Below are 17,664 nucleotides of genomic sequence, written 5' to 3'. Positions count from 1 at the left end.
CTCGTCGAACACTAGCCCCACCGCAAACTGTTTTCGTAAAATTTAAGGGAGAGAATTTAAGTTCATAACGCTTGGACTTGGCTATTGGCTTTATTAGTCTTGAAATCCCATCCCTTTGTATTATTAAGGACAGTATGAATGACATCCCGGGGAGATACAATGGCTAATTATCATCCACATACTCTTTTCTCTCTTTCTCTCACTGAATATGCTGGTTTGATGATGAACTTAACACCCGCGCCTCGGGCAACGAAAACCAATGGATCTCTCGTGGCTCCTTGGCGATGCTTACGTTGATGAGGCGACGCGCATCACCAAACAAGCATCGACTGCCCTCAAATTGACATTGAGCAGCTCCGAGAGACGTTGAGGCTGATCGTACTTGCGCAATGTCTTTATTATTATAATCGCCCTTGTCTTTAATATTTATAAATATCGTTGTAAATGCTCTCTTATCGACTTAAATAAACGGGTCTCGAAAATATCATAATAATAATTTACGAATGCAAGAAATGACATTGGGACTCGCGAAGAGATGAGGCGAAGAAGAGAAAAGGCCTCTTTTGTCTCAATCGTTAGTTGCTATAGATTGAATGGACGTCCTTGTTACATTTGGTAGACGGACGCTGTTATTTTACTTGGTAGCTCAAGAGTCTTTCTTGAAGAAGAAATGTACTTAATTAATAAGGTAATTTATAATAATTGTAATTTTTTTCATACAAAACTACATGCAAATATCAAAATAAGAATTGTGCACGATACTGATAGATGCTCAATAGATAAGTGATTTGAATATTTAAATACAAATTGGAATTCCTTCGTACGTCTTGGATTTGAATTTTCAAATAAAATATTATTTTGGTAAGGAGGAATAGCGACGAAACGAAAATAACTGCAAGTTTTTTAAATGTTTGAAAAGTCATAGTCTTAACGGGCGACCAATTAATATTCATCAACTTCGTAATGCATAAAAAAAATTTGACCGAAAAGTAAACTTGAAATACAGATGCTAAAATACTAAATTCTTTTAAAATTGTACGATTACAATAATAAATATTAATTTTCCTTGACAAAGAGAACATTCGATTTTCATATCTTCGTACAATTATCGTGTTTATTACGGTCATAAATTTTATAATTTATAAAGATTAAAAAAAAAAACAAATGTGCATTCGATATTAAATATATTATATATATTCTCACTCTCTCTCTCTCTCTCTCTCTCTCTCTCTCTTTGCGTGCGTACGGGAGTGTACGCACGCGCGCATCAAACAATAACAAAATGAATAAAAATTTTGCAAAAAAATATTTCTGTATAATACGAACAATGTTTGCCAATAAAAATATAAACAATAATTTAAAATCGTAACATGAGATATATTTATAAATGAATTTCTTTATTTTGCAAATTATTTATAGACTATAATATATTAAAATAATGAATTGCTCACAAGAGACCGAAAAAATTAATAGAAATCATTTGTAAAATGTCAGTTGGTTTTATAAAAAAAAAAAAAAAAAAAAAAAAAAAAAAAAAAAAAAAAAAAAATATATATATATATATTTATATATATAAACTCTTATTCAAATATATATTACATTATTAGTATTGTAAAGCATATAAGAAGTATATCGGAAATTCAAATTTCATGGATAAAAAAATGTTAAAAATTATCCATTAATTAGGTTAATATTTCAATAGATGGTATGGTGTTAGGTCAAACAAAATAAATAAAATTATTATAATTATTTAAGTGAATCGCGGGTGAATTCTTATATGAAGACCATTTTTCGCACGAATGACAAGTTCGGCTGTCGTTGTGATATCTTCGCGACGTTCCGTTGCTTCCAATCTGTATTTTCTCAATACTCCTGAAATTAGTACTTTTTCTTCTAATAATGCAAATTTCTGACCTAATACGAAACAAACCAAAAATATAATCGTTTTAGTTTATATTTAAAATTTTATCATACCATTACAGATCAACAATGAATAATTGAATATTTATTTATTAAACATTACAGACGATATGTGTGTGTGTGTGTGTGTGTGTGTACTTAAATTTAAATTTTAACCAACGAATCTTTATTCCTTATCCATTTTCAAATTCTGTATTATTGACATTGCTCTTTTCGCATACCTATACAATTTCTGGGTCCTGCACTGAATGGAATATATGCATAAGGATGACGTCCAATCGTGTTTTCATATGAAAATCTTTCTGGATCATATTTTTCTGGATTTTGAAAAACTTCTGGATCTCGATGCAGAACTGGAAGAACGACTAGAGCTGTGGTTCCTTTAGGCACTGTATATTTGCCTAAATGAAAAAGAAATTATACATTTATCATTACTAGGATAATATATATTATACTATTGATGTAAATCTATTTTAGAATTCATATTATATTCATTCTTCATATTCAATTTAACTGATATTCTTTCTCATCTTTGTTTTCAACAATAAATGCATAACTCTAGTTTTATCACCTCGCGCAAATGAATAATTTGCTAATATTTGCTAATTTTTTTTATTACTGAAATAAATAGACTTTTGCCAAATAAATATGTCCTTATGAAAAATACATCGTTTCAAAATTTAATGCTAAATATATAAAAGAAATTTACGTATCATTATCACTTAATGATTATATTTATGCTCAGGTGGTTCTTGGCAATATTATACAAATAAAGAATTACAACTTATTATCTATTCGTTAACCGTAGAAAATTTCACAAAAATCGCATACGTTTGAAGTATTAAAGTTCGCTCGATATTTATGAAATAAAAGATTTACAAAGACTCTATTACGCGATGTGTTAAAAAATTCAACATTTTTAATCGGCTAAACATAAATTTCAAATAACTAATTTAAATGCTCTCGTTGCTCCGTTTAGATATCGCAATTAGTATTTATCTGTCATTTCTACAATTATTTGCAGCGTAATACTGAATTAAAATAGCATGAAATTGATTAAACGTAATAATGGAGTCATATCGGTGTTTAAGACTGACTAAATAATAAATCATTAAGCAAGAAAGAGTACTTTCTTCTGTTAGGTAATATTAAAATCAATTACGATAATTTAAGCAAACCAGCTTGAATGAAGTACCATTAAAGTTCAGTAGAAATTAAAATTTGCAAGCTTTTTAATTGAATTGCCAGAATTGCGGAATTAGCGTAAGTTGTTTCGCTCGCTACGACACTTGATAACGTCGTACCATTAGTAATCGATCGATGCCGAGTAACAGATAATAGATAATAGAGATTTTGCTTTTGTTTTGTTTTTTTTGTTTTTTTTTTTACTATTCATAGATACTATTGTTAAAGCGCATTGTTACTTGTTAGAGCGTAAGGCCTCTCTTTTTACGGGAAATTCAATCGTCAAATATATAATAATCCATATCATAGGATAGAAATATTATAACGACAATTTCTTATTTCTAATTACTAATGACAACGGATGTAACGGAGAAGGGGTAAGTTATGCATGACTGGTTTTAACATTGTATTATTACTTTAGAATTTTTGTTATGTTGGTTCGTGTAGGAATAATCGTCTAAGAAACCATCGGCTTTCATCATCATGAATCAGATCGGAAATCTAATTTTTTTTTAAACGATCAAATTGATGGATACATTCGGAGGTTAAACATTAAGAAAGATTTTCCATAGATTTTACAGAGGATCTTGGAGAATGGAGAAATTTTTATATCAATAATTATTATCTTATGTTATATCAATTACATTAATTTACCTATTTGAATATCTTTTGATACTTTTCTTCCTAAAATTGGTACACTAGGATATAAGCGTAGAGCTTCCTTAATACATTTATCCAAATACTTCATGCCTTTGAGGTCGCGCAATGTAGGTCTTCTATCATATATTCCTTCGGAAAATATACTATCTAATTCATTAAATACTTTGTGCTAATAAAATAATTTATCGTTAGAATGTTATATAAAAAAAAAAAAAAAAAAAAAAAAAATGGTTTACACAAATAAATATTCTAAATACCTGAAATTCTGGATGACATCCGAGCAAATATAATGTCCAACATACCGCAGATGATGTCGTATCGTGACCCTTTATAAAGATAATATTATGCTTCTTTCAGTGTTATTACTCAACATTAATTGTCTTTTTTTTTTTTTTTTTTTTTTTTTTTTTTTTTTTTTTTTTTTTTTTTTAATATCAATGATGATAAATACATGCATGTTGCAATTATAATGGCTACAAACATTTTAAAGGTACAGACTTTGAAAGTTATTTCAATTTCCAAGCTATCTATATGCCTCGAAGATTATAATACATAAAGATTAAAAATTTGAAAGTTATAATCAACTTATTTAGAATGGTATAATAGTAAAATTGTCTATTAAATTTATAACTCATTTCAATTCCACTCCTTTATCCAACTTATTCCATTAAAATTATCGACAGATTCAATTAATCCAGAATAAATAATAAACATCTACAATTTAATTCAGACTTTTCATAGAAATTCACATTCTCATTTCAGAGTTTATTAATTATCCAATGAATGTATGTATAATCGTAATAATCGGTTTTTAAATAAACTACATATATGTAAACAAACCTCGAACATAAATGTATCAACTTCTTCTCTAATATCAGTATCCGACAGAACGGATCCATTTTCAGAAACTTTGATAAGTAAATCTAAGAATGCTAACCTCTTGGTCACTTTATAAAAAAAGACGAAAAAAACAAAAAACAAAGAAGAAGAAATTTATTAGTATTTAATAATATTATATTAAATTATGCACAATTGGAATTTATAAGTTGAAATCATACCTTCGTTTCTATCTGCATCTTCAGCATTTTCTAGAATTTCTTTCCGTCTTTCCGTTATAACCTATGCTTACGAAGGTCCAAATATATATTGTTGATCTAATGCTTAACAACATTATAAAATTTAATGTTAAAGTTTACCTTGTTCGAAAAATCATGCAATGTCCGAATGCATTGTTGGTGCTTTTTGTACAATGAAGAAAATCGAAAGAAGATATTTGACTGATAAAACAAACTTGCCTGTCGTGTCTGGATTATGCTTCCTATACTATTAGAAGTATCGTAAGAAGTTAATTATAATTGTTCGTCAGATTTAAGATAATAATTTCCTTTTAAGTATTATTACTATTGTATCTCGTGCGACTTAATATTGTTCAATGTAATATAAGATTATTAGATTGTTATAATAATTAATATCTTGTACGCTTAAAACTACGCTATTTAAAAGTATAATTTAAAGTTGAATAATAATACGTATTCGACAAATATCTACTAAACAACGACTTCCACCAATACATTAAAAAGTTTATGTCTGTATGATACGTTAATATACCGTGATTATATTGTTATTTTTAAATTCATCAAGTATATTACTACGACCAGCTTTCCTTCAATGTTATTTATCTATGTTAGTCGCGTGTATTTAAATCGTTTTAGTTGTACATTCGCGCTAAAAGAAATAAATTTACTTTAAAGCTTGTTAATATATAGTAAATAAAAAAAAGAAAGTGTATACTTAACGCCTTTCTCGAGAAAATTCATATTTAATGATATTAAAGCAGTTGGAATTCGTTTGTATTCTTAATATTTCAAGTGCTATGAATGTAAAATTAAGGAAATTACAATAAGCTTAATGCGAATTAAAATGTAATATTTTACACCGACCTACTTTTTATTAAAAGTATACGCAATTTTTACCTGCGAAAAATAGTCTTGATTAAAAAAAAAAGAAAAAAGAAAGTTGAAATACGCCAGCGCGCGTACGTGTGTGGATGTTCGAAGAAATGAGAGAGAAAGTATTTTCATTTCTTCAAACCATATAATCCATTAAAATAAAATTTTTAATAATTTTCAATCACAATCTATTCGTGTTATTTGTATTTAATATTGGCATCGGTCTTAACATTACCTTTTATTTATAATAATTAATAAATTGATAGGTATCCTTTAAATTTGGCAATAAAAAGTTAGCAATAAGCGCGCCGGGAGGTGATATTCGGAAAAATAGCTGAAATTATAATTATAAGAACTTTATATAAAGTAATCGTACTGTTCAGCAAAAGGAGCGTGATAAATTATTTCAGCCGATCGATGCGAGGAGTCGATGAATAGAAGGAAGATAAAACGATGAGCAATTTGCTTACGAAAAGTAGTTCAGTACTAGGAAATTGATTTCGATTAGCGGGCGTAATCAAAGACGATGAGCAAATACAAAATGAAGTATGTATTAGTGGTCAGGTGGGGGTGGGAGTGGGGGTGGGGGGAGTAGCGGTAGTGAAAAAAAATTTCGGGATAGATTAGACGAGGATGCACGACGAATCAGTAAAAGGCGAATGCTCGATTTCACGAGTACTCACTGAGCTACACGAGTAACTTACTCATAGACTGCTCGTACGTAATCGCTGTCCGAGTGGCTCTGCGCCGAGATACGCTGTCCCATCGCCGTCTCTGTGTGCAATGCGAGAAAGAGAGAGAGAGAGAGAAGAGGAGAAAATTGCTACATGTGAGCTTGCAATGATTGCCGAGCTAAAAGCTTCGGCGGCCGGCGCTTATTCGCTGCTCTTACCGCAGATTATGTCGAGGGTGCAGAGGGTCACGTAGGGGAAGACGTTGAACGAGGGCTTGCCGAGCTCGGCACCCATTTTTCTCACCAGGACCTCCGTCTGCTCGCCGAAGACCTGCACGAAGCCCTCGAGGATGTTGAAGTGGAACGTTGGCGTCAGGATCTTGCGTCGAGAGCGCCACTTCGCCCCTGAAATTTTCATTTGTTTGTCCGATTATAATTCCAACTTATGTCCCTTCTAGCATTCTTCATTCTGCACACATTCGAATGTGTTTTTTTTTTTTTTTTTTTTTTTTTTTTTTTTTTTTTTTTTTTTTTTTTTGTTGAAACGTGAATTTTTGCATTAGCATACAAATAATTTTTTGGTAATAAGTACATCTTAACGATTGCTCACGGTCATTGCTCACGCACTAAAATGATTTGTTATAAAATATATTGGAAAGTCGTAGTTATTGCCGGGGAACGCGGCAAGATAATTGTCAAATAAAAATCGTACACGCTTTCATATAAATTTGAAGTAGATTTATTATCATAGATTACACCGTCTTTAACAACAATATTGTAAATGAAGAATTTTAAGTTGCTTATAAGAGATAAATGACAATGTATTTGAAGGTACGTTAAATCGTCTATGATTAGTCAAAGAAAATTCTGTTAATCAACCGTATGTAGTTAATAGAATGAAGTCTGTATGCGCCCGCATAAAGGATAACAGTAGGAGGAAAATGTACTGTGACTATTGAAATATTTGATACATGTTATAAAATGATATTACTTCTGTTGCATTTAATGTCAATGATCTTTCTCGACCTGAATGATCTTAAATAATAGACAGATTAAACAATAGATGTAATTTTATAGAATAATAGGCGTCCTCTTAAAGCAAAACGTAAAAATATATATTCTTTAATAATATTATATTTTATGATTATTATTGCTTGGTCCCATTGTAGTCTCTAATTTCGTGGTGAAAATAAAAATACTGGCAATAACAAGTTGTTCAAAAACATCGGCAACACTGAAATGTTACTCAAAAGTTATGAAAGTATGACAGCGATTGAAATTACTGACTGTAATAATATTTTATTGCCGAAGATGAAAATATAGTAAGAATATTTGCATAAGAGAATATGATTATGTTACGTATTCAAATATTATGTCGTACATTTCATAATATCATAATAATGATTTTCAGCACCAAATACAAAAGAGAAAATAATCAATAGTTGCATAATACTTTTTTTTTTTTATGCAAAACACTTGTAGTGAATGAAAGAATGAAGAATTAATTATGTAATATTTTTCACCCTTATTCCCTTACCGTTGCAATAAAGCAAAACGATAGATCAAGAAATACATATAACAAATTGAAAATAGTACAATTGAAAATATTTTCTTCTCGAATTCACTTGAATATTAAAAAGCATGTCCCTCTCTCACACACACACGCACGGGCACACAAAATTTTTTTCTCGCTCATACGTAAATTGTCTGTCCTCTTTGTGTGCGTGGTTGTGTGCGAGGGTATGTGGAGGGTCAGGTCTGCAAAGATAGTTAATAACGCATAAACTTAAGAGGAACGTAACATTACCGGAACTAGTCAACAGTCCTGTGCCAAGCCAAGGCTGGAGAAATTGATAGTCGTAACTTTTATCTACGTGTCGGCTGCTGGCTATGATCGGCTCGACAGTACATGCTTTGCTTAAAAATACGTAAGGTTTTTGCCCGAGCCACGCTTTATTGATGCCGTCTCGTGTCCCCCACATCAATCTCATGCCCACGATGCGACTGAATAATTCTAAAAGGTAAAACAAGCACAATTAGATGCCAGGTAAATGGAATTGAAGCTTTGAGAGACACGGCAACGGGGCCTCGCTATATTAATATCATCGGATTTATTTATTGTTTTTATAGCAGCTGCCGCGATCGATTGCTCTCGCTCAAAATTCCATATTTCATATTCATTCGTAATATCGGCAGCGCACACATGTCCCAACAATTATTAGCTAATCAAATGATATTTACAAAGTGCATTTTTAAGTCCAATAGCATAATTGCGTCATTCGATTAAACAAAATCTATATGAATTTGATTTATTTGATATATTCAAAAATTCTTATCGTCTAATCATTAGTTTTACAATATAAAATGCAGTTTTCCTCTGTTTTTAAATATTTATATTTATCGCATGAATTCTTCAAATTTAATCAGTACAATTCTACTTTACTACTTTACTTAATATAAGATTCATCTTTTATGAAACGATTGTTTTTTTTTCTTTTTTTTTTTTTTCTTTCTGTCGGAACTCATTTGCAAATAATAATAATAATAATAATAATAATAATAATAATAATAATAATAATAATAATAATAATAATAATAATAATAATAATAATAATAATAATAACAATAATAATAATAATAATAATAATAGTAATAATAACAATAACAATAACAACGACAATGAAGGATATGCCAATACCATAAATATTTCGTGTATGCATTATATAATATTTATCTTTTTCACAATATTAAAATAATTAAGGAATTACAAATCAATTTCTTATTAAATTAGAATATTGCATATTTTTTAAAAATTAACCAATCGATTCATACATATACATAAACAAACGGACACACTTGATTTTTATTTAAATGTAACAATAAAGACATTTCTACTCCGCGAACATCTCATAAATATAAATAGTTTGAGTTAATAATGTATTAGAATTATCTAAACTGAACAAAAAAACTAGTTCTGACGATTATAGACAATAATCGAATATTTTATTATTTTAAATAGTAATTAGAAATGAATGCATTCGAACTTTACAAGATGAAAAATAGTTGGATTCGATGAAGCATTTATAAATTAAATAAGAAATTTAATAATCTATGATTTAACGAATTTCATTAAGATTATATATTTATTTCATTTATTCTTATATGCATATAAAAGGATTTGTACTCTAAAGTAATTTTCCAATAATTTTAATCGAAATAAAATTTATACAATGTGTAATTAAAATTCGCAAAATTATGCATATCAATTGTGCCTTATATAATAATTTTAGGATTTCGTTTCTATTTAAAATAGATAATATCTAGCATTTCGATATATTGTGATGAAAAATGATGAAAAATACATTAGATATATAACACATTCTTGGATACAATTTAAAAGCATCGGAAATTCGGAAATTCGGTATCGTTAATTATCTTATATACTTTCAACAATTTAATCGATTATCTCCTTATCCATAGCCTTTATCTTTTTAACTCATTCAATTATTGTATTTGATAATTATATTTTTTTTTTTTTATAATCGATTACACTTGGTTTATTAATACTTTATAATTAATTTAATGAAATTAAATTACTTTGAATAAAATTTTATATGATTAAATAAATTTTTTTTTATATATATGCATATAAATAGCATATTAGTGTAAATGTACAAAAAATTAATACAAATGTTTTCGTGACTATTTAAATCAACAGCAATTTTCAATCCATACCTGCATATTAAGGAATAATTATGCATTTAATTTATCGTTATTTAAGCAATTATAAATTATAATAAAGTTTAGTTTATTATCTTTTATATTACCTAAGCAGCTTTTCTTTAAAAAAAAAAAAAAAAAAAAAAAAAAAAAAAAAAAAACTGTAATACCGACAAGTGCGAACAAAACATCGATTAATGCCTATTTTTTGAAAGATGGCAGCATTAGTTACTCTTACACGTACTATTATTTATTGTATTACGTAGTGAACTGCTCCTTTCGTTTTATACTATAAAGCCGCTCATATATTCCGTTATTTTATAAAGATTTTTTTTTTTACTTTTCAATTAATAACATTTAAAAATGGTTGGACTTAAAAGAATTTTATTTCCACAATTAAAACGTAATGTTTCCGTGGTGTAGTGGTTATCACATCCGTTTAACACACGGAAGGCCCCCGGTTCGATCCCGGGCGGAAACAGTTTTTTTTTTTCTTTTTTATTTTAATTTTTTAATTTTTAATTCCCATCGATTAAATATCTAATTGCGAAAGATAAGAATGAATTGGAGATTTATTTTGAATTATCGATCAAAGCTTGTGACGTCATAATGAAAGGAGTAGGAAATCTTCCCGATACGACGATTATAGGCGGCGAAACATTTTCGATATTTGCTTAATAAGAATATCAAAAGTTATTTTGACTAAAATGCCATTCGGTTAAATAGTTCGAGCTCCTTCTGTTTAGTATAATCGCGAATCAATGATAAGCTATCGAATAGGATCCAATATAGTTTTACATTTAGAATTTTTATATTTAATAATCTCTAGCGGATTTTTATTATCTGCTTGTAATTTCAGCTATTAATTTCAACTCATTGAATAGTAAGGTTTCTTATAGTTTGTTCAACAATTTTGGAATTGTGATTGTTGTAGAATTTTGACTGGTAAATGCTTACATTGAACTCTCTCACTTCTAATTTTATTTAAAAGTTGAAAAACTTGGTTTTTCTAGTACAACGTATATTAATGATATATAACTAACCAACCCACACAATAACACTTATCCATAAATTTTTTAAGATCATAACATATTAATGTAATAATATAATTGTTTATTATATTGCTATAATGAGATAGTCAGATATACTTATAAATTAATTTATCTAATTTATTTAATATATTTAATAGCTTTTATCACGTAAGATCTGTAAAATTTACATAAAGAATAACTCGGAATCCAAATGATAAAAGTTAATAAAGAGTATTGCAATAAACGAACCGATCGCATATCGAGAATTAAGCAATTTTGTAAACAAATAATTAATTTTATATTAAAACTGATATTGTTATTTCCATTAAAAGTATTCATTAATCAAAATAATAATAATAATAAAATAAAAAAAGGAAAAAAAAAATCTGTTTTATGTTTGAAAAGCATGATTTTTTTACTCTTGTTTTTAACGCAATACATTGTGTTTGAAATTGAAAAATATAGTTGACAATTACATTAATTACATATAAAACACGATTAACTATTAACTACCATTTAAGTAGATCTTATTATTTTTCAAAAAAAAAAAAAAAAAAAAAAAAAATCATTTTCATTGTATAAATTTTTTTAAGTATGATAAAGAAGATATTTTGAAATAAATTATTTTATTTTCTTTTTACATTTTATTCATAAGACAGAATAAACTTTAATAGATAAGGCGTTAGCCAGGATAAATTAGAATCGCGTAATTTTTACTGATAAATTAAAAATATATATATTTATATATATATATATATATATATATATATATATATATGATATTTACCGTTAACTATGTACATACAAATCATAAAATGAAAATATTACTTTGACGATTTTGTAGAATTAATTTTAACGATATATCGTTTATGCATCTACACAATAAAAAATTATTCTTTTAATTAAAAATTTATTTCTAATTATACATATATATATATATATATATATATATATATATATATAACATTATCTATTTTATTTCTTCATTACAATTTTTTTATAATTATTTTCTAATTGTTTTCAACTTTGATTCTCATTAACTTTAATAAATGTTGGATAATATGCATCATATCGTTTATTTTGCTATTCAAACATAAATTTATAAGATTAAATTGTACTAAAATCAATGGAAAATTTAATATAAGTAAACACAAACTGCTTATATATGTATAAATATTTATATGTAATAGAGTCTTAGAAGTCATAGAAGCGTAGATAATGCTTTTGCCAATTAATGAATCTCCTATTCTACATAAAAATATCTCTTAAATGAATAAATGTAATTATAGCGTGCAAATTAGTACAATAAATATAATGATATTTGATAAAAGAATATTAATACAGTTATGACAAGTACTAAATTATAAAATTATATACTAAATTCATTATAGTCTTGGAGGTATTATTTCTAGCGGCTTTCAAAATATATTTCTAACTAATTTATTTAAAGAATTATTGTCAATGAAAAATATCTATTACCATTATTTATATTTGTTCGCTTATTATTTGCTTAATTAACTGCCTAAAGTATTACTAACATTCTATGTAACGAGATTAAGATAATATACCAATGAAGTATAGTTGATATTGCAGATAAAAATTAAATTAATGTAAAGACTTAGAAATTTGACATTACCCCTTCTTTCTTGTGGCCCACGTATTATCAATTCCAAAATTATTTTGACGTGCTATTCATATATTTGAAAATTTTAATTCAATATTGTTTTGGATGAAGCGATTTTCAGATTAAACTGCTTGTATAGTTTTTACTATAATAAAAAATTTTATTATATACATAGTACAAAAACAGATTTTAATACCAATTACACATGAAAAGATCAATGTGAAATTCATTAAGTAAATGTAAATTAGCATTCGTATGTATCGATAAAAACAGTTACACTAATCCTTATTGTTTTTATTATATTATAGATATTATATTATATATATTATAGGTAGATAGATAGATAGACAGATAGACAGTTACAGGGGGAGGTGTGTGTGTGTGATAAAGAGAGACAGAAAATTAATATGAGCAATAGACAAATAATTGAAGAGCAATACAAATTAAAGTAAAATATTAAAAGTGGATTTATTATTTTCAAGAATTTCAGAAAACTTTCTTTCATATTTTCAACAAATTGATTTGTATATGAATATTTCCATAAAAAACACAGACACGCGCACACGCACACACGCACACACATATATGTTGTTGATTCTTTCAGGATTAGATTAAAAATGTATTATACACACGATCCTACTCGATCGTAATGACAGTTTAATGATGAATGTGCACGAAGTCAGCTGATATTGAGCGGACATTTACATTAAATTTAATTCAAGTTTGAATACAAAGAGAATGACTGTAACGTTAGATGATTTTGATATATTAGAGTACTTCCCCTAAAGTGAGAGCTACTCGAGTACACCGAAATCGTATCAACCTTAAATCTAATTTAATACTTCAAATAAGGATTCTCCAAACCGTATAGCGGTGAAGAAAGTCCTAATTATTTATTACATTAATAATATGACCATAATTACAATTTTCATCTAGCTTCATCTTATCTTGAGTTTAAATATTGTGATTCAAGTACAAAACACTCATATTTAACGAAAGTTCCCGATATGGCTTTGATCGATAAAAATTGATTTCAATATTATTTAAATGGTTGTTGAACTTCGTATTAGTAAAGTGTAATGCTTTCATTTTAGAGAGAGAGAGATAGAGATAGAGAGATAGAGATAGAGACAGAGACAGAGACAGAGACAGAGATAGAGACAGAGAGAGAGAGAGAGAGAGAGAGAGAGAGAGAGAGGGAGAGAGAGAGAGTTTAAACAGAAGTAAAGTTTTTTTATTATTAATAATATTGCAAAAAAAATACGACTAATTATTGTATAGCTATTCTAATCACTTATAGATTTGTTTTTATTTCTATAAAAGCGTACGATTACTTACGTGAATTCCAATAATTAAGAAAAGTCTTAAAAATTTTATCAGCTTTTTAAAGATTTGTTAGATTTATTTGGTCCTTTTATTGCACAATAATAAGTAAGATTCGGTAGCTATTTCTGCTTCAATCGAATGAATAATAATTAAATTTTTTTTTTTTTTTTTTTCTACTTGCCATCGTGATCAACATTGACCTGCGCTAAATTTCCAATTAATGGAAGAGCAAATGGACCAGGAATTTCCGCCAGATGCTTCAGGCAGCGTCTCTGGACTCGCCACCATCTGAATACTAACCAGCCACAGATCACAATTAAAATCACAAATACTATGTTCAATTTCTTCACATCGATTTCCCGTGGCAACCATTTACCGACCAAGCAGATCAACATATCGTCACAATTTTCCCAACGATACAAACTTGCGCTACGAAGATCAATCAATATCTGCGCGATGCACCGTTAAATCATACAATGGACAAACACAGTTCACCTACGCCTTTTCATCGATTAAGGAATTTGAAAAATTTCTCACCCGTTTATTGTTATATAACTGAGATGTCAAAGTTTTTGAATCGCACTGCGAGTGCTATTGGCGCGTGATTCGGTCATTGATGAAAGTGTAGTAGTGCGCTTGTATTTTGCTTCATCGGCATCGATCCACTTTCTTGACCACCAACATCGTTACACAATATTTCTAAAGACAGATGTTTTGTCGGTTGAAAGGAAAACAAATTCGCCGGTAATGCTAATAAAATCCAAGTGCCGTTAAGCGACGAATATATCAAGTCTCGCAATTCTACACATTTTTCATTGTAATTCACGATATGGTAATTATTTATTTATTTCGGATATTTTATATTTCCAATGTAAATAGCTCCTGCATATACGTATATTTTATTTTTATTTTTTTTTTTTTTTTTTTTGTCAGTATTAATCTTAAGAGTCGTTGTAAATTCTCAAGGTAATACTCAGTACATGTAGGAAACGAAAGACGTTAATATCACATATTTAATAAATATTTATGTATGTACACACATATATATATATATATATATATATACTTATGTATATATAATACACAACGTATTATCGAAGGTCAGTGTGATGATTGTATGATGACAGTACATGATACTTAAACGCGTGGGTGCGTATGCACGTGCATTGCATTAACTTTGTCGAATGTGTTAAAGAGCCATAACTTGCCTCGTTCGCCTTCGATAAAATGTTTATTTATTGACTCAATAATATTTTTATTTTTAAGGCAGCCATCTCGCGCTTTTAGCAAGTATTTAGCCAAAGTACTACAACGCCGCAGTTCCTAGTACAGTATTGTAACGAGTCAACAGCCGCTTTTTTCTCGTTTCTCCGATGAATCACCCGGGATGTAAATAATCCGGAAAAATATTGCATCCTTATCTCGCGCAATCATTCGAAACAAAGACGAAACTCCGTTGCAGGCTACCCCGGTAAATATGCGTAAGGGCTCGCGATGAAATTAGACTGTTACAGGCACTTTTAAGTTGCGCGAGAGGTATGGTGGTGCGGCCTGGGACGCGAAGAGGAGGAGGAGGCGGGGAGGATGAGGCAGTTGTCCGCAGTGGCAACACAGTGATTTCGACAGGCGGCATAAAGAGTGGTAACCTCGTCGAGATATTGACATAACAGCCCCTTAGACTCGTCTGTTTATATACGAATGCCGATGCTATACACCTCCGGTTGCCAAGGTGACCGGACTACCCTCAGCTTTCCTCTAACCCGCGTTCAACTCGCGCACGATCGCGCGTATTTTCTCTTGCGTATGGGAACGCGGTACGCGCACACCTCCGAAAACACCCGTTCGTCCTGCGATGAGTCCGAACTCTGTACACAAGTGGTAAGTGCACGGAATTTTATTAATCTTCTCCCATTGTTTTCTGGGCGCGGCCCCCTTAACCGTCCCACCCTACCAATACGCGACTGTTTGGCTTGATTGCGCATAACCGGTAGGCGATAGCAAATGCTGCTACAGTGTACTCGTTTATGACTATTATTCGTTTATAATTCGAGGGAGCGCGGTAGGTCGACGTTCTTTATAGCGTGGAGGTAACGACTGTTAAAAGTCGATTGAATCAAGTGAGCTTTAAGAGCGCAACGCATCCGTATAATTAATGTTACTCGAGCAATAATTAGCATATTGGTATTGGTCGAGCCTCTTTATGGCTTTGTAAATGGAAATTTTTTTTATCTTTTTTCTGTTTTGTTGTTGTTGTTGTTGTTGTTGTTGTTGTCTGAAAGAGAAAATCACCAATCTCCAATGTATGTAATCATTTTTTTTTTGACGTTATATATAGTACCTTACGTCTTTAACGTAAAATGATAAATTCTATTATGCTCTTAATCGATCAATGTCAATCAATCCCATCCGATAATTTCCAATGTGAAATTATGTAAGACTTTTGTGCTTTAACAAAAATTCAAGCCTACCTGAATTATCGACAGTATTATTAATTATAATTTCCGCACATGAAATGTCTTTTCTTCATCATTATGAATTAGTAAAACGAGCAACTACCGTCTCCTATCAATGGTTGCGTCAACAATGTCGTTTAACGCAACGCGGTAAATTATTTTCTAAATACCAAGTCTAAGTCTTAATTAACATTAATGCAAAATAAATAATACGAGCATATGAATTGAGATCGATTCACGGCCACGCATATCCGACCTCCCAATAAACAAATTGTCGATTAAAAATACTGCTTTACCGCAACAAGAAGAACGTTGAGCGCAAGACAAGTGGATCGATTAAAGCACGGCCGCAGAATCCAGCTTGCAAGGACGCGCGAATACGCCTAGACAAAGGCGGCCGGGTCGGAGGCATTGGAAAACCCGCGGTGCTCGCTCGATAATTAACAAAAGGGGCGGCGGCAAAACCCGGGCGGCTTCCAATTCCCGTGATGCAAGAGGTGCGAGTAAGAGCGCAGGTGCGTCCGCTTTCAAAGCCACTCATCCTCGGAGGCGGTAAGCGAAAATTGGAAGCGTCGTCGCCAATTCCCGACTAATATGTCACGAGCAGGAGCCGCGAAATCGTCCAAGGTCGCAAAGACCCGGTGACAAGAGATAGCGTAATTGGGAAGGCCACGTGACCGGGAAGCGTTCGCCGACTCCCGGGTGATATTGCGCCCCCGGCATCACCGTCGCTCACCCCGTAATACGATATCCGAGCGTAATTGAGCTCCTCGCTCTGTACTGCTGAGCATTCGCTCGAGATCGATATGCGCGCGCTGCCCTGCGCTTTCCCATTAATATCAACGATTAAGAAAGTGCCAAATACCGGCATTAAAATTAAAATTAAATTAAAGCCCTGTTAGATCGTTAATGACGTTGTCATGATTAGCGATTGACAATCGAATGTTGCGAATGGGAACGAACGTTGATGTGCCTACGATTTTTAATAGCTTATTTAATAGATTTTAATATCGTCAAATATAAATGATTGCTTATAAATGATAAATATCGAAAGAAAAATATTTATTAACTTGGATAAAGCTATTGCTCTCTATCTCTCTATCTCTCTATCTCTCTCTCTCTC

General features: G+C 30.2%; 1 protein-coding gene and 1 non-coding gene across 2 annotated transcripts; one reads left to right on the top strand and one right to left on the bottom strand.

Annotated features, from left to right (window-relative positions):
* Positions 1 to 1,718: 1,718 nt before the first annotated feature.
* On the bottom strand, positions 1,719 to 14,483 carry LOC105364968 (Cytochrome P450 4c3). Its single transcript, XM_011503013.1, has 11 exons — positions 14,270 to 14,483; positions 8,195 to 8,401; positions 6,607 to 6,792; positions 6,419 to 6,488; positions 4,962 to 5,088; positions 4,824 to 4,884; positions 4,606 to 4,712; positions 4,023 to 4,091; positions 3,760 to 3,934; positions 2,142 to 2,321; positions 1,719 to 1,914 (listed from the first exon to the last, which is right to left on the bottom strand). The coding sequence occupies exons 1-11, from the start codon at positions 14,481 to 14,483 to the stop codon at positions 1,751 to 1,753; spliced, it is 1,560 nt and encodes a 519-aa protein (XP_011501315.1). The 3' UTR covers positions 1,719 to 1,750.
* On the top strand, positions 10,516 to 10,588 carry TRNAV-AAC (transfer RNA valine (anticodon AAC)). The gene has a single exon. It is a non-coding gene; the product is annotated as a tRNA-Val (tRNA).
* Positions 14,484 to 17,664: the final 3,181 nt, after the last annotated feature.

The sequence above is a fragment of the Ceratosolen solmsi genome, unplaced genomic scaffold (assembly GCF_000503995.2).
Source record: "Ceratosolen solmsi marchali unplaced genomic scaffold, CerSol_1.0 scaffold61, whole genome shotgun sequence".
Taxonomy (NCBI): Eukaryota; Metazoa; Arthropoda; class Insecta; order Hymenoptera; family Agaonidae; genus Ceratosolen; species Ceratosolen solmsi.
Note: the sequence above shows the minus strand (reverse complement) of the source record. Positions and strands in the feature narration are given on the sequence as shown.